The 16391-nt window shown below is 47.5% G+C and overlaps 1 protein-coding gene across 3 annotated transcripts in view; it reads left to right on the top strand.

The window, feature by feature from the left end:
• The window catches only part of KLHL3 (kelch like family member 3), a 44340-nt gene extending 30237 nt beyond the window's left edge, over nt 1-14103 (top strand). For 2 of the 3 annotated variants that reach the window (XM_041481965.1, XM_041481966.1), the window contains exons 7-15: nt 1243-1359; nt 2332-2481; nt 5027-5144; nt 5878-6075; nt 6862-6963; nt 9471-9599; nt 12735-12875; nt 13086-13229; nt 13470-14103. In XM_041481965.1, the coding sequence (XP_041337899.1) occupies nt 1243-1359; nt 2332-2481; nt 5027-5144; nt 5878-6075; nt 6862-6963; nt 9471-9599; nt 12735-12875; nt 13086-13229; nt 13470-13498 (1128 nt within the window). In that variant the 3' untranslated portion in view covers nt 13499-14103. The remainder of the gene's footprint in view (nt 1-1242; nt 1360-2331; nt 2482-5026; nt 5145-5877; nt 6076-6861; nt 6964-9470; nt 9600-12734; nt 12876-13085; nt 13230-13469) is intronic. The other variant, XM_041481967.1, reaches the window with a different exon arrangement.
• Nucleotides 14104-16391: the final 2288 nt, after the last annotated feature.

Raw genomic sequence — 16391 nt, 5'->3', positions numbered from 1 at the left:
AAAGATGGTGCCCTCATTTTTGGTTGATTTTGTCAAATTAGTGACCTTGGACCAAACAAAATGGTTTCTTGGGGAGTGATGGGCGGGATGGAAAGAAAGAAATAATTATCTGTGCAAATTGGCCTGACCGTATAGTGACCCCAGAAGGAAGCTGAAACCAAGGGCGCTTGCCTGGCATGCTGGAGGGAAGGGCCAGGGATGCCTTTGGGGGAAGCATGGGACAGACAGGGTCTCTGCTCAGCCCCTGGGTAACTGGGCAGTGAGAGAGCTTGGGGAGTGTTGCCTGTAGATGTGCCTTATGTGTCAGAGTTTAATTCTGTCTCTGTGTGGAAACTCCACTGCAGTGATCCAGATCCTGCTGTGCAGCATCCGAGACTGCATCAGCCCCTCTTCCTGCCTTGCTGGGTGTTCCAGGAAGCCTTTCCCACTCCCGGTGACATTTTTAGGCCTTTCTTTTGTGAGTGAGGCTCCCAGTTACATAAGCACATGCATATTCATACAGGAGCCCAGAGCGGAGGCTTCTGCTGCGCCTGTGCGTCGCCAGGGCTCTGCCGTGGGGCTGTTTGTGAGCACTTTGTCACGGACTCCGGCTCTGGATGCTTATCTCAACCAGCTGGATCTGGAAGTAAAACTAGATCTTGGTTCAGACCAGAAGCCCAGTGTGCCCTTGTTCCCCAGCTGGAGTAGCTGAGTATTTTTAGCAGGGAAATGCAGGCAGTGCAGAGGCTCCATGGCTGCAGGCAGGGCTTGCCCTGTGTGTGGGGGGAACTTGTCCTCAAGACTTTTTGGTTTCTGGGGGCTGGTGGAACTGGTGTAGTGATTAAATATGAGCGTAGTGACTTTACTATGTGGCCAGGCTCCTGGAGGAGGGAGATCTCTGTTATCAGGAGTAATTGTTGTGGCTGATTTCATGAATAATGTCCAGTGCAAATGTCAGCAGGCTCATTAAGTTTCCTGGCTGCCTTCCAGTGCTAATGTCCAAGAAGTATATGATTGTTCTGGACATGTACTTAGCTCTGGGAGTGATACAGCACATCTAGATGTGAAGCTGCTTGTTAACATGCATGGTCAGCTCAGCTCTTTGCTACAGCCTGTGCTCTGTGCAGTCACAGCTTTTTCATTTGATAGAGATCTTGCACCCCCTTCCTCTGATGCTCTAAAATCACTATGCTGCTGATTTTGGGTGGGTGACTCTGCAAGGAAGTTGTCTTTTCTCCATTTAATTGTACTTTATCTGTGTAGGTCTTTGAAGCAGTTATCTCTTGGATAAATTATGAGAAGGAATCTCGCTTAGAGCACATGGCTAAGCTGATGGAGCACGTTCGCCTGCCTCTTTTGCCCAGAGATTACCTGGTACAGGTTAGTCTGCAAAGAAATCATCAATACTTGCACTTAAGCTCTTGGTGGCTCCTTTATCAGTGGCTTGGCTGTTTGTGTCTGAGATGGGTAATTTGGTCTGTTGCTGAGTCTGTAAACAGGTGAATAAAAGCAAAAACCTGAAATCAACGTGTGCTTCAGAAACCTTCTTGTAAATGGGACCCATGCTCTGCCAGGCAATGCTGAGAGCAGAGCTGCTGTCCCTCTAGGGGAAGCATTGATAAGTTAATATCTTGTGATTTTTCACCCTGAAAATACTGAAGTGGTGGTGTTACAAGCTCGTGCAGCTTTTTTCTGTCATGCACAGGCAAAACATCATAATGGAAACACATAATGTATGATAATTTTGGTTTAAGACGTGTACTGTGCATACATTTGGGTCTGTGTGGCTGGCAGGGAGGCACTCTCTGACTCAGTCTGACTTGGAGATTGTTCTTCATAAATTAATTCCTGGCATCTGGGCCTAGATAATGAGCTGAGAATTCCCAAAGAAGGGATTGGCATTTGGGCTTTTTGACTGCTGTGCTTTTATCATATATCTAAAAAAATCAATACAATTGGTATAAAATTGGTATTCATAAGATGAACCCATCATGGTTTTTCTTTTCTTTCATCTGTATCTTCTAATGGAATAAAAGATACTGCCTCTCTTTAAAAATTCTGACTCAGATAAAAGAAATCACTTACTGAGGTGAATTCTCCTCTGCTGCATCAAGTGTTTGGCAGAAGGTGATAAAACACTCACTTCTTGTGAGTGATCTTGGGAAAAAGTGAGAAGCTTGGATGTTGCTGCATGTGCTTCTTTGGGAAGAGCTGGAAGTCTGTGTTTGTCTCCTGCATTTTTTTTAATGTTGGTACATTTGAAGGGAAATTCCAGGTTACATGTTCTTTCCACGAAGCTCCTTGTGACCTGTGCCAGTGTAAATGATCTTTGTTGTGTGTGCATGTTCTCAGACAGTCGAAGAAGAAGCTTTAATCAAGAATAACAACACCTGTAAAGACTTCCTTATTGAAGCCATGAAATATCATTTGCTTCCTCTGGATCAAAGGCAACTAATAAAGAATCCCAGGACAAAGCCAAGGACCCCCGTTAGCTTGCCAAAGGTAAGCTGAGCTTGTCACTTTGTGTCACCTCACGCCTGTGTCTGGTGGCATTTTCAGTCCTTTGACAGGAGATCCAGTACTTGCCGTGTTACTTTTTCCTGACTCAGTGGCTGTGCTTGGAAGTGTTTTACTCCCTCTTCTGGCATGGCCTATGCCCAGCAAGGAACATAATGAAGTTGAATAAGCTTGGATAAACCCTTAGGGGAAGGAGTATGTCTGCTCTTGTAATGTTTTGTCAGCCACAAGTGGCTGGTGGCTCGCTGAGCTGTGGAGTGGCTGCTGGAGAGCTGGCAGGGCTGGCTGAGGTTGCTGCTGCCTGGTAAGAGTGTCGTGGAGCCCTGCTGAGGAGGGTCACAAGTAGGTGTCTCTTCCTTTCCTGTATCCATAATCAGAAGCCAGGAAAGCAGGAAACAGCAGCACCCAGCCCCGTGGGCAGGAAGTCTGAAGCGAATTTCAATGGACTCAAAGCAGCAACTGAATAAATAATCCTTGTTACTCCCCATGTTTATCCTGCAGGCCTGGGATGCTCCAGCCACCACTTTATTAGTGAAGGAAAAAACTACCACAGGAGCTTTTCTCTGTGCCCCAGAGATGAACACAGTTTGGCACAATGTCTCTCAGCAGACTGCCACTGAAGGTGCTAGTAAGCATTTGGAGATTCCAGGACATCAAAACCACAGTGTGCTATTTTTCCAAGCACAAACAATAATGAGGTTGCTTTGTGGGAGGGTGTATGAGATCTGTGCTGTTTCTGATATTTGGATACTGGACTGTCCTTTGAGAAGTCGTGGTTTTGCAGTGTGTGTCAGTGTCCTTTCTGCCTGCTGTTGCTGAGATGAAGTTGGTAGAGCTCAGCTTTGGGGGTATAATGAAGGGCTGACATGGCCCTTGTTCAAGGACTAAAGTAGTTAAGGATAAAAGGAACAGCAAATCAGTGAGTTCAGAGTTCTCAACATCTTTTATAGCATGACCTATGAGTACAAACCCAAATCCTTCTGCAGGTCTCTCCTCCCTTCTTTTGAACTGTGAAGAAAGGGAAGGAGGTGATGATCTTTCAGCAATCCTGTTACTGAGAAACTTTCATCTGGCCTGTTGGTCCTGCTGATGAGGGATTATTGTCTGCTGTGGAATCCCTTAATTCTGTAATCGTGTGAAGCCCTGTGGCTTGCCATGGGAGACTGTTACACAACTAGTAGTCAGCCTGTTAATTTAGACTCAATTTGGTTCCTAATATCATGTTCTCATCTCTGTAGATCAAACAGGCCACTATTTCCATGCTCTTCAAATTCTTTAAATTGCTGTCTAGCTCTCTACTTTTAAAGCAACCCTGCTTGGGGTTGTTATCTGAGTGACCCAAGTGACAATCTTATCCCCTCAGCTACTCCCAGCTGCCTTGCAGAGCCTAAAGCCAGTTTTCCAACTACTCTGTATCTATATTTGAGGACCCATTATCTTGTTTCTAGCTCCTTGGCCTTGTAAAGATCAAATTGTCTTGAGTGATGTTTGTCCCACTGATTTGCTGTGATAATGGGAGCAAATCCTCCCTCTTGCTGGCTGTGGAGGGTTGAATGAAATGTGTGCTGAACAAAGTGCAGGTCCAGCTGCTTGCCAGTGCAGGTGTTTTGGGGGCTGGCAGCCTGTGCAGGGGTTTGCAGTGCCCAGCTGGGGCTCAGAGCCATGGGCACCCTCGAGTGCAGAGCTGCAGGCTCCTGGCACCAATGTCCGTGGGGAATTTGTCTTCTGGCAGCAGATAGGGCAGATTTGGGAAGGACGACACTGCATGCTTCCCAGATCTTCTGGTCTCACTTTCCCACCAACCCGTGCCCACTCCTTGCTGTTGCTGGTAGTGGAGTCTGGGGCTGGATGAACCTGAGCCTGATCCAGCAGAGTGGTTCTTCCACTCCTGAAGTTGCCCTTGACCACCCTGACATAGCTCTTCCCTACCTGTAAGGAATTCAGGGTTTAATTCCCGTATTTCCTTCAGTACCTGTGGCAGCCAAAAGCCTTAATGAAGCTGACAAATCACATCCTTCAGCAGCCCAGACCCCCCAGGTCGTAGCAGTTCTGGTGATTTCCCTGAGTGTCGCCTTCCCCGCAGGTGGCACCGCAGCTGTCACGTTTTATTTGCTGAGTGGCATTGATTATTTTTAGCACCACCATGGAGATAATGACTAAACAGTGGGCTGCCAGTGGAAATTATGCTGGAATCTTCTTCACTTAAAAATACTTTTGCAGTGAGTCTTGGGAATGCTGTGGTGCCAAAAGGTTTTGTATTTCAAGGAGAAATTGGGCAAGTTGCCCACCTTGGACACGGTGAGGAAGGGTAAATGGGGTGGCCATATTTAGCACGCATTAAATTGGAGAGAAATTTTTCCCCCTTGAAATATAATTGCCTGAAATAAGTGTCCCTGCAGAGGCTTCTGGCTGGCCTTCAGCACATGTTTTGGCAGCTGCTCTTGATTGGGTTGTGGTGATGGTTTCTCTGCAGAGAGCAGCTGCCTGGGGTCATGTCTGAGGTTTTCTAGCTCTCCTCTTCCCTCTGCAGGTGATGATTGTGGTGGGTGGGCAAGCACCCAAAGCCATTCGCAGTGTGGAGTGCTATGATTTTGAGGAGGAGCGGTGGGATCAGGTTGCTGAGCTTCCCTCACGGAGATGCAGAGCAGGTAAAGGGAACTTTTGCTGCAACCTTCTTTGTTTCCCTAATGCAGCTCTTCAGCACTGGATGGATGTCCTTAGTCCTCCCTTTAGCTTCCTCTGTGCCCCTGGCCTCAAGCAGCTCTTTCTTTTTGCCATGCCTTCTTCTTTCTGTACAGACATCTTTCCCTTCTTGTTCAGGTGGATGTCCTGCTCTCTAATGGCACTCCTGCCTGTCAGCCCTCCCACTGTCTCCCTTCGTCATCTCTCTCTCCTGGCTGTTCCTCCATCAGTGTTTCCCCTCCTCCTCCCCTGTTGCTGTCTTGGCAGTCCACAGGGGTTCAGTTTTTCTTGCTGGTTTCCTAATGAAAATCAAAGGAGCTGAGTCAGTCTCTCTTGGTGTGGAGGAGTGGGTGATGGAGAGCAGATCTTTAAGTTGCGAGTGTTCCTCTGAAAACATCTGACAGAGTTGTGAATGTGCCTCACCATTTGGTGTTCCCTCTGGCTCACAGAATTACTCATTCAGGTGTGAACTCCATCTGTGCCTTATGCTGCCATGTTTTCATGTACATTTCACCTCCCATATGACACATATGCTTTATCACGCTCGACTTCAACACTGTTAACCTGCCGAAAACGCCAAAGCCTCGCCGTGTTCCGCTCTCCCCAGCCGCCTTTCACACCCTGGCCGGCCAGCACGATCTGGGCAGGTCCTGCTCTCTTCCCAGAGAGTTTGCTGTGACCCCTCTCCTCTTTCCTCAGGCGTGGTGTTCATGGCTGGCAATGTCTACGCCGTGGGGGGCTTTAACGGCTCGCTGCGGGTGCGCACGGTGGACGTGTACGACGGCGCCAAGGACCAGTGGACGTCCATCGCCAGCATGCAGGAGCGGCGCAGCACGCTGGGCGCCGCCGTGCTCAACGACCTCCTCTACGCCGTGGGTGGCTTTGATGGCAGCACTGGTACGTGGCTGGGCAAGCAGCAGGCAGTGCCTGACCTGACCGAAGTGCTTTCAGAGATTGCAGAGCTTTAGAGTGGTTCCTGCACCCTTCCTCTAGGGTTCTGTGGAGAGGGAGCCACAAATGGGGTTTGGTGTGTGTTGTAACTACCCACGTGCGTGTTCTGGCCTGTCAGTAATTGCAGAGAATCTCACCCTTATTATTTTCTTTCGGCCTCATTCTCTGCATGATTATGCTTTTTCAGGGCTGAAAAGGGATTTTTTTTCCTTGTTTCAGTTAAATTTTTCATAGCAGCATGAATAAAATACTAGCAAGGAATCTTACAGGGTGTGTGTGCCTGGGATTTATCTTGGCATAGCTGCGTGTTTAGATTCACACCTCTGCCTCTGCTGTAAAGCTCTGCCACTTGGTTAAGCCCTGAACTAACTATTGAAGCAGGGTCTGGGGGAATTTTTAAACCTTTGCATGGATGTTTTGTAATTCTTGAAAGGATGTGGGGCTTTTGGGCTTGGAATTTGGACTCTGCTCACCTTGGTGGCCTCAGCACATTGGAGATGCAGCAGTCCAAGGGTGGGGGTCATGGGGTAACAGTTTTCCCAGCCACTGAAGAAGTGGCATTGACAGTCTGGTCCCAGCCTGAAAGGCAAGGGGTTAGGAAGTGGGATTGCAGGAGCATGGTGGGAATTACGGGCTTGGGAGGAGGTGGAAGGCAGATGAAAGTGCAACACCAATCTTTTTTTCTTCTCTTTTTTTTTAATTAGAAAACCTGTGTATCCCCTTTTTAACTAGGTCTGGCATCAGTTGAGGCCTATAGCTATAAAACCAATGAGTGGTTTTTTGTGGCTCCCATGAACACAAGAAGAAGCAGTGTTGGAGTTGGAGTTGTGGAGGGTAAGAAAATGAGCAGCCATTTCCATCAAGCAAACGTTACTGTGTCAAATAGAAGCCTGAATGGTTAAGTGCAGTAGGAGGGAATGGCAAGAGCTGTTCCCTACACCAGTTGGGAAAGATTGATTTTATATGACGTAATTGCTGCAACTTTTTCCATTCTCCTCTTTATCTCAGTGAAAAATCATGTGTAGCTTTCCAAGAGCCACAGACCTGTATCAGACTAGCCCATGCCTCCTGTGAATGCAATCAGGTGTGTGCAGGTTTGTTTGAACCCAGATTCTCCTGGGCTGGTTCTGGCTGGTGAAAGCCAGCACTGCTGTGCTGCTGCTGCCGGCAGAGGCTGCGTGGATGGAATACCCATCATGGAAAATCTGCTCAGCCAGAGAAACAGGAGCAGAGTTTGTCCCACAGCCCCAAGCTGGTGGTTTGGCAGGAATACTAAAACCTGTGTTTATTGACATCAGGCAGAGCTCTGCTGAGGTTCCTGAATGAGCAGGGGCTGACGATAGCAAAGGCTGTGGCAGCTCAGAGTGAGGTGGGAGGCCTGGCAGGATGGTGGCAGCTGCTGGCACCTCTGGGTCAGCGCCAGACTTGAGGGAGCTGGAACTGAGCAGCTTGGTTTGGACTCAGGAGAATGAAAAGTTTAAGTAGGAACCATTTCTTCCTTTACAAAATCTATTCTGAAGTAAGTGAAAGGCTTCATTTGAACTTGTCTTTAGTGTGGCATAGCACTTTCCTGTTAGTGCAGTGCAGAGCAGCTTTGGCACAAGCCTTAATATAAACCATATAAACCATGCTTTACAGAGCTTTGGTTGGACCTGTTTGAGTGGGAAGTACATGGAATATGTTAGTGTACATGAAATCTGTTTATGTGAGAAGAACAAGGGAGATAAAGTCAGAATAAGTAGTGGTCATTAACTTAAATTTGCATATTTAAGAAGTACCTCCTTCAAAATTGGCCCATGCTTGGGAAGTGCTGGGCTGCTGTCAGTCATTGGAATTTATTCAAATGGCTTGAATGCAGAAAAAGTATTAAATATGGACCTGAGAAATGCATTTCTATGGACAGATTTTCTACTGGACACTCATGAAATCTTTTTCCTTTGATTTTTTTGAGAACACAAGTAAGTGTTGCATATGTTGGAGTCCATGATAAAAATAATGAGGACATGTGATGGGCACAAGAACTGCTCATACTGGTGTAGAAAATAAACTGCAGCCTGCAGTTAATCCACAGGGTTCATCTGAATGTGACAAAAATTGATCTGATGATCAATTATATACTGAAAATACCTAACAATCCATGCCAGTGAGGGAAATTGATCTTGTCTTGCTTAGATTGGCATTCTTGCCTGATTCACTGACAAATACCAGGCAGGACCAACAGCACAAATAAGAGTTTGAAATGTTACTAGAGACAGGAAGATGCAGAAGGAGGCCATGAGTGGGCCTGAGAGAGAAAGAAAAGAGCCAGCTTGTTCTTGGAGCCTGCAAACATCCAGAAACAGGAGGATGCAAAAGCCTAAGGGTGAAGATAACTGCTGGTGGGAGTCTTGTGCATGCAAAGAATTGCACAGCTCATTCATGGCCAGGCTCTGCTGTCATCGATTGAGAATTGATATAATTTCTAGGTTTTGTACAAAAATTTAGGTTAGAATTTTTCTACAAAATTGAAAATTGAAATTGAGCTTTTTTAATTGTTGTTCACTGTAGCATCTAGGAGACCTGGACTTGAACCAGAATGCCTTGTGCTGGCTGCTTTAGTAAGAAGAATCCTTCTCTGCCCAGAGAATTAACTGCCTAAATGCAAAACAAGCTGATAGATGGTACAGGGAGACAAGGGGAGAGGATCAGTCAGGCCTGGGAACAGAGGACACAGTAGAGCATCAGCCCTGTTTCATGCATGGTGCAGTCCCATGGTATCTGATTGTGCTTCTCTGGTCTCAGTAAGTGTGTGTCTATCAGCTTTCAGTGAGTTGAGGCAGGGAGGGCTGGATACCCCAGGAGACCCTCACACCACGGTGTGTCCTGTGCTGTCATCACTGGGCACGAGTGACCAGCTGGCCTCAGCTGGTCACAGCATCTCTGGGTTTCCATTTGGCCCAAGTTCTACAAAGCCATGTCTGGGTTTCTTTGCAGGTATTATATTATTATAAGAAGCTATTTAGTATTTATTGCTCCTGTGATGCTGTAGTTAATGGGCAGTGACAGCCTTTGACAGCATACCTGAATGGGGGGAACTGAACACGCCTTGATAATCCCTCTTCTCCTGGGCCAACAAGCAATTTGGAAAACCGTCTGGGCTGTTGACTTCTGATGAAGCTGCTGTGGTGCATCCTCGTGCTGCTGACAGTTTAACAGCTTTACAAACAATCGCTCCTGTGGCGAGTCCACTCCAGATGCCTTTGCTAGGCTTTTCCCCAGCCACCCAGCGGGTTAGGCGTGTCCTGAGGCAGGGCCTGTCCCCGGGCTGTGGCTCTTGCTGAGCCTGGCTGTGTGTGTTGCAGGGAAGCTGTACGCCGTGGGCGGCTACGACGGCGCGTCGCGGCAGTGCCTGAGCACGGTGGAGCAGTACAACCCCGCCACCAACGAGTGGACCTACGTGGCTGACATGAGCACGCGGCGCAGCGGGGCAGGTACTGCTCAGCACGGGCACCACACCACCTGCTCTGCTCACACACAGGGAGGAAAAGTGGCATTTGCCATCGCTGGGCTTGCAAGTGCAACCTCTTGTGTGCTCCACTTCCCGTGAGGGGGAAAAATGTAATGGTTTGGAATCTCTCAGCAGCTCTCCCGGCTTTGACTAAATCTGCCAAACTGAGATTGATTTCTGGATTGATGAAATAATGCTCGGTGTCTCAAAGTAGCCCTGCTAGCAGATGCATCTCACTTGTAAGCAAGGAGTTCCCTTTCCAAATCTCCAGCTGCAAGCAAAGCTGGGCACAGGAAATCCAAGCTGCACCTCCCTGTCCCCTGTCATTGTAGGGTTTCAGAGGAATTTTAATTCTGGATCTTCCTGCAAGCACCCAATGGGTGCTTTGCAATATAAACCTCATCTGCACATTGGGTGATGTGTAGGATAACAAAATTCATCTCAGATTGTCCCTGCTTAGGTAGTTTTTAGTTGATTTTTTGTTGGCGAGAGTTGGTGATCTGGAGGATTAGAGGAAAGGACCTGTTGTAAAACGATTGGATTCTAGTCTTGATGGTTTCTAATTTCCTACATGATCTTGGGCCAGGTAGCAATTTGTCTTCTCTGTGATTGTTCCTCTCTGAAAGGGAGAAGAGCTCTCATCCACTGCAGTTAAAATCATCTTCAGGTGAATGGGAATTTGTCAATGTTGGTCCTAATGCTCAGTGTGTGCCTCCCTGATATTAAATTGTGCAGGTAGCCACAGGCAAGCCTGGGGGCTGCTCTTTGGGGCTGAAATGACCCTGCAGGTTAAGCTGTGGTGGGAGTTCCCTTCTGAGCTGGGCAGGTTGAGGCTGCTCCCTACACCCTGTCTCTCTCTCCTCACTCCAGTATCTTTTCTGTAGCTGCAGGTGAGGTAAATAAGGACACACTGTTCGTTTGAGTTCTGTTGAAGAGGTTTGTAGTATCTGCTTGATGCTTAAACCTAGTCCAGTGCAGCCTTCCAGGAGAGCAGAATGAGTGTCTCCTATTGTTGGCAGTGTGCTGAAACAGCAAGAATTTTGTGGCCGTAGTGAAATGGATTTTAGTGAGTTGTCTTTGTTGGAAACACTCTGCTCTGAGTGCTGCTTTACAAGTGTTTCTCCACGTAGCAAGTCCTTTGTTAGGAATGCTCATACTCCTCTGCCAAACTTCTTTGCAGTTTTCTGTTCCCCACCTGAAAGTTGAGCTCCTCACACTCTGGTGATCCCACAGAGGCCCCTGCAGCAGGGACTGGAGGCGACTGCCCAGTGCCACCAGCAGTGCTGCAGCACAGTCTGCTGTACAGCTCCAGCAATGACAGCGTGCTCTGCGCTGCCATCCCCGTGCTGACATCTAGTGGGGCTGGGGACAGGTGTCCCCAAGTCCCTGCAGGCACTGGGGCTGTGGGGATGTGCAGGGGCTGCCCAGGTTTTATAGAATCATAAATTTTTTTAGATTGGAAAAAACCTTTAAGATAATTAGGTACCACTGTTAACCCAGCACTGCCCTGTTCTCTGCTAAACCATGTCCCCAGGTGCCACATCTGCACGTTTTTTGGACACTCCCAGGGTTTGCTGAACCAGCTGTGTAGTTCACTTCCCCTGCTGGCAGGGGTGTCCTGTCCCTGCATGCCCTGTTCTCACTGCACAAGGAGGCAGTTTCATGTGAAAAATCTTGAGTGTTTCCAACTCTTTTACTCTCTTACTTGCTAAATTAGTTTACTCATTAAATTATTTCTTACAAGTATAAAATTTCCACTAACAGCTGAATATAGTCAAACGCCAAGGTGCTGCACAGCCAGGCTGCTGGGCTCAGATGCAGTTAAGTGACTTTCCATTTCCCAGTGACCTGGGAGACACCTGCTACAGCTCAGGTGCCAGGACACACATGTGGATGTGTTTTGCTCTTCCCGAGCCCTGCATGCTGGAGTACTTCAACCACACCAAGGATGTGGCCCAGTAAGGTGGATATTTATGGCAGTTAGAGATTAATTGTATGTTTGCCAGAGGTGAACCATGAGTCCCAATGTCATATCAGGATTTCAGCACTTGGTACAGTGAGAGATGGCTGGTCAAAACCAAACACAGCAGTAGCAAGCTAAGATAATTTGGAGAGGGGAGGGGTGACATGGTAGATCTATGTACCTGTGCCCAGATGGGGATGCTCCTGATGGAACTGCTGAGCCTGGGTGGTGCCTGTTCTCTGGCTCAGAGCTGTTCCTGCCCTCTCCTTTCCTGACCAGGAGAGATTCTTGCACAGGGACCAAGTCAAAAACCTGTTGCTGTCAGGCTGGCAGGGCCTCTCTCCTCCCTGCGTACTGGTTAATGCCCATGGTTGAAATAATGTGATTCAGATCTGTTTCTGTTTTACTAACATCCCACCTTGTTAATTTTAATAGAGGCCTTTGAACCTATTAACGAAGATATGTTGCTGGAAGTTTTAACTCTCATGGATTGGTGAACATTTTAATTAACTAATTTACTTAATATTAGGCAGAAGTAGCTTTAAGATCCCTGTCATTCCCAGAGATTTGGCCAGGGGCCTTCAAAAATGGCTTTGAAGATGGCATTGGAGGCACCTTGTCTGTGCCAAGTGCTGCCAGGTTTTGGGGTGGGAGTGGGAGGAGAGGAATCAAGTGGCAGGTTCAGGAGCTGTAAGTTGTTGAGGAGAGGAGCATCATCCAAGGGATGAAGTCATGTGGCACAATGGCAGCAGGAAAAACAAAAGTCAAAGTCCTGAAAGGGGGAATCAGGCTAAAAGCAGAGGGTCCCATGGCAGAAAATATCAGGCAGAGGGAAACAAGGTGGGGTGGGAGGCAGAGAGCAAGTGAGTGCAAAGAGATGGAACAAAGGCAGAGGAATGTCATGGGACTAGACTGCTGGTCTTGGATAGCCTGACAGCTTCCTAAGAGGGGACATCTGCCAGGCATTGCTGTGCAGGTTGCTGTAGTGCCACGGGGTGGGTGGGGGCAGAGCTGACCACGTGCCTGCTGATCTTGATGCACATGTGGCCCATGTTTTTGGAAGTGCCTTGGAGAGGCCAAGGCCATGCCCAGTAGCAGAACCAGGGGTGTGCAGCCCTGTCCCTGTGCTGTGGCTGACCTGGCTGTGCTTGGCAGGTGTTGGTGTGCTCAGTGGGCTGCTCTACGCCACCGGGGGCCACGACGGGCCCTTGGTGAGGAAGAGTGTGGAAGTCTATGACCCAGGGACAAACACCTGGAAGCAAGTAGCAGACATGAATATGTGTAGAAGAAATGCAGGTAACCATGATAAGCCTTTCTGTGGTGGTTGGCTCTGTTGTCTGTGTGTGGTTTTTAATGCAGTTGGTGTGCTCGTGGTCTGTGTGATCAGTGTTGTAAAAGATAAAAATGGGAGTTGAGGGATCTGCTTGGGGGTGAATTGGAATGTGGCAGCAGTGTGCTGTGGGGGATGAGCTAGCCCATGTCTCACCATCTGTGCTCTGCTTTGAGGTGTGTGTGCTGTGAATGGTCTCCTCTACGTGGTGGGAGGTGATGATGGTTCCTGCAATTTGGCCTCGGTGGAGTACTACAACCCCAGCACAGACAAGTGGACCTTGTTGCCATCCAGCATGAGCACAGGGAGGAGTTATGCAGGTAAACAGGCAGTGGGAGAGTGGGCAGCAGTGGAGTCATCCCTAAACCTGAGGGCTGTGCTCCTTGAAGCTTTAATTTTGCTTTTTTGGTATGTTTTATGTTGATTTCAGTAGGAGAAACTTTCACAGAACTGGTAGACACCTCCCTCGTTGCTGGCCTTCGGCTTTGCAGAACGATTGTAGCCACGTGGCAACCCAGGAGCTGCTCCTACATAACTGTGTCTGTCTGTTCTTACAACAGGTGTGGCTGTGATTCACAAACCCTTGTGACACACAATCAAGCCAATGTGAGGAGCAGAAGTGAAGTGGATCCAGCTAGGTGGTGTTGGGAAGATGACTGACCTCTGACTTGACCCATCTCATTGCTGTTAATGTCTTAGCATGACAAGTGATACGTTGCCAGCATCATCCACTCTGCAGTGGATTGCATAGCCAAGTGAAAATCCCTCTGGGGACATGTTCCATGCTAGACACGAGGTGTTGCTTGTTATCTGTGGTGCAATCAGCTGTTCTTCTCGATGGCATGTGTCCTGAGATAAACACTGTGCTTGGACTGCAGGCACGGGATTTTTTGTGTGAAACAAAACTGCTACGTTTGGGCATGTGAGTAAAAATGAACATTTCTGGATTTCTTCCCTACTGATGCTCCGTGCACATTGTTGGTTGAACTACTTACTCACTGTGCCTGGAGGGTGGACTTTATACTGGCAGGGGAAACTTCTGAGTTCCAACAGATAAAAACAGCAGAAATGAACTGGAACAGGGTGGTCTGGCTCGAGTGTGACGCTGTCTCAGCCATACGTTTGTACATGCCACTGGACTGCTGTATGTATCCCTGAAATGCTTGTGGAAATAAACACCATGTGGTTTTTCTACTTGCCATGGATGCTGTGTGCTGTGCGTGACGGGACCTGCTGGGCAGTGCCTTCCCTGGGGCTGAGCTCTGCACCTGAGCCACACAAACCTTCCCAGCCCCACACAACACATGCTGCTCCCACGGGGTTTATTGCTCCTGTGAAACAAATGTTGCTTGAATAGAAAATGTTCCCAACCCACACTTTTCAGCTGTGCTGAAAGCTTCAGTTCTAGCTCTGTCCAGCATCTCAATGCCATTTCATAATAGAGCATTTAGATGTTAAAAAAAACCTTATGGTGCCATTAATGTAGAGACATTCCATACAGCAAGAGCCCTCTGTCACCCAAGCAGGGATTAATGAGCCAAGTAAAATACCTGCAGTGTTTTAATGCTTCCAGAGCAGGGAGATTAACTAATCACTGTCACTGTAATTGCTATTTTAGTCTTGCCCTTACTGAAAGCATTCCTTTATTAGTATGAAGAACTCATAAGATTATTCAAAACAGACAAATCTAGATCCAGATGTAAGGGACCTGTCTTGCTTATATACCAAATTCTTAAAGTTTTCTTTTTAAGAAGACATTTGACTTTAAAATACCTCTTTGTGTCTCCCTTTGAGTTCTGACATGCTTCTGCATACAGAGGTGAGCTCCCAGAGCTCCCCAGCTAAAGGGAACTAGTGAAGAAAAATATTTTCTCTACTCTTTTTCTTCTTGATTGGGTTTTTTTTTTTCTTTCTTTTTTTTTTTTGTTTTCCCTTGTAAATCAGCTGAGGCTTTTTGTTGTGGGCAGCTGTCCAGAGTTGTAATGCTGGTTTCTGTCTCCATAGATCTGCTCTGTGTGACCTTCGACAGTAGAAAAGAAAAATACTTAAAAATGTATTTCAGAGGGATCTAAGCTGCATCACCTTGTGCTGCTTTTGTAGAGGAGTGGGTTTCTCCTATAAATTTGTGTTCTTTGATGTTTGAGTTGACACAGTCCTTGTGAGATGGGTGCCTGTGTTGTGTCACTGCCCTGCAGAGGGGCTGGCATTCCCTTCATGGGGAATGTGAGGTTGCTCCCACTCCTCTTGGGATGTTCTTGCTTTCACAAACAAGGGCAAACTGTCTAAAGAAAGGGCATTACTGCTCTTTATGTCTACCCTTCCACAGTATGTGAGCTCAAAGGTCTTGAAAATAGTAATTAAAAAAAAAAATTAGTCTTTTCCATAATACCCTTTAAACCTTTTGCTTTGAGTTTTACAATCTGCAGCGAAACGTGCCAAAATCATAGTGTGACATGCTGTGAGGTGTTGCTTACTGTAAAAGCCATTGAGGCTGGCAGGAATGTACCCTGGCAGGAATGTACATCCCAGGAGGAATGTACCCCAGTAGGAATGTCTGTCCCAGTAGGAATGTATCCCAGTAGGAATGTTTCCCTGACTGCAGCTGCTTTCGGATCAGAATCCTGAGATGCTCCTTTATGGTGGCATAAGGAAGGTGATGAGGGCTCAGCTGGGACAGACTCAAATTCATCCCTTCCATGCAGCCTGGGAATAAAGGATAACATGGGACAGACAAAGCATTGCAATCCAAGGTAGCATCTGTTGTTAGGCAGAGGTGACTGCACGAGGCTGGACAAGCATTTGGGCACACATGGCCCTTGTTAGGTCTGGTACAGACATAAAGCTAAATAAACTCCTCTATAAGCTACTGTACAGCCCAGCTGCAGCTCAACAGTTGGAAAGAGTTTCCAGCCAACATTCTCACACCTCTGGCTTCACTGGAGTAAAAGCAAATATTAGCCAGAGACTATGAGTTTATGTGGGCTGGAGATAAAAATTGGTAGTACTGCTAGAGAGGTGCAAGGTTGCAGTTTGCTGTGTTTGTCAGGTGGGAAATGTGGGTATACCTGGAGGTGGGATAATTTTTTCTTCTGCTATCCATCTGTTCATAAGCCTTTCTTGCTCGTAAGGAAAACAAGTTTTGGTGGTTCTCTGCTCTTGTAGAATGGCACATCTGCCCAGTGCTGGCCCAGAGCTGTGGCATGCTGGACAGGGCCAGGACTCACAGCCCTTGCCAGGGACTGATGCTGCTGCCAGCTCAGCCAGGGCTCCTCGGTGGTGTTTCCTCCCTTCCCTCCCAAACGTTGCAGTGTTATGCAAGTCAAGTGACCTCGTTTTCCAGCTATGCAATACAAACAACACGTGATGAACCAGCTGTGCCCCCCCACCCCCAAAATGCTCTTGGAATTTGTCTTTGATGTGTGGTTTCGTGTTTGTATTGTTCATTTTGAGCACCTGAGCCAGATCCTTTACAGATTGCCTTT

This window comes from Pyrgilauda ruficollis, unplaced genomic scaffold (assembly GCF_017590135.1).
Source record: "Pyrgilauda ruficollis isolate IOZ18807 unplaced genomic scaffold, ASM1759013v1 scaffold57, whole genome shotgun sequence".
Taxonomy (NCBI): domain Eukaryota; kingdom Metazoa; phylum Chordata; class Aves; order Passeriformes; family Passeridae; genus Pyrgilauda; species Pyrgilauda ruficollis.
This window is presented reverse-complemented; position numbering and strand designations above follow the sequence as displayed.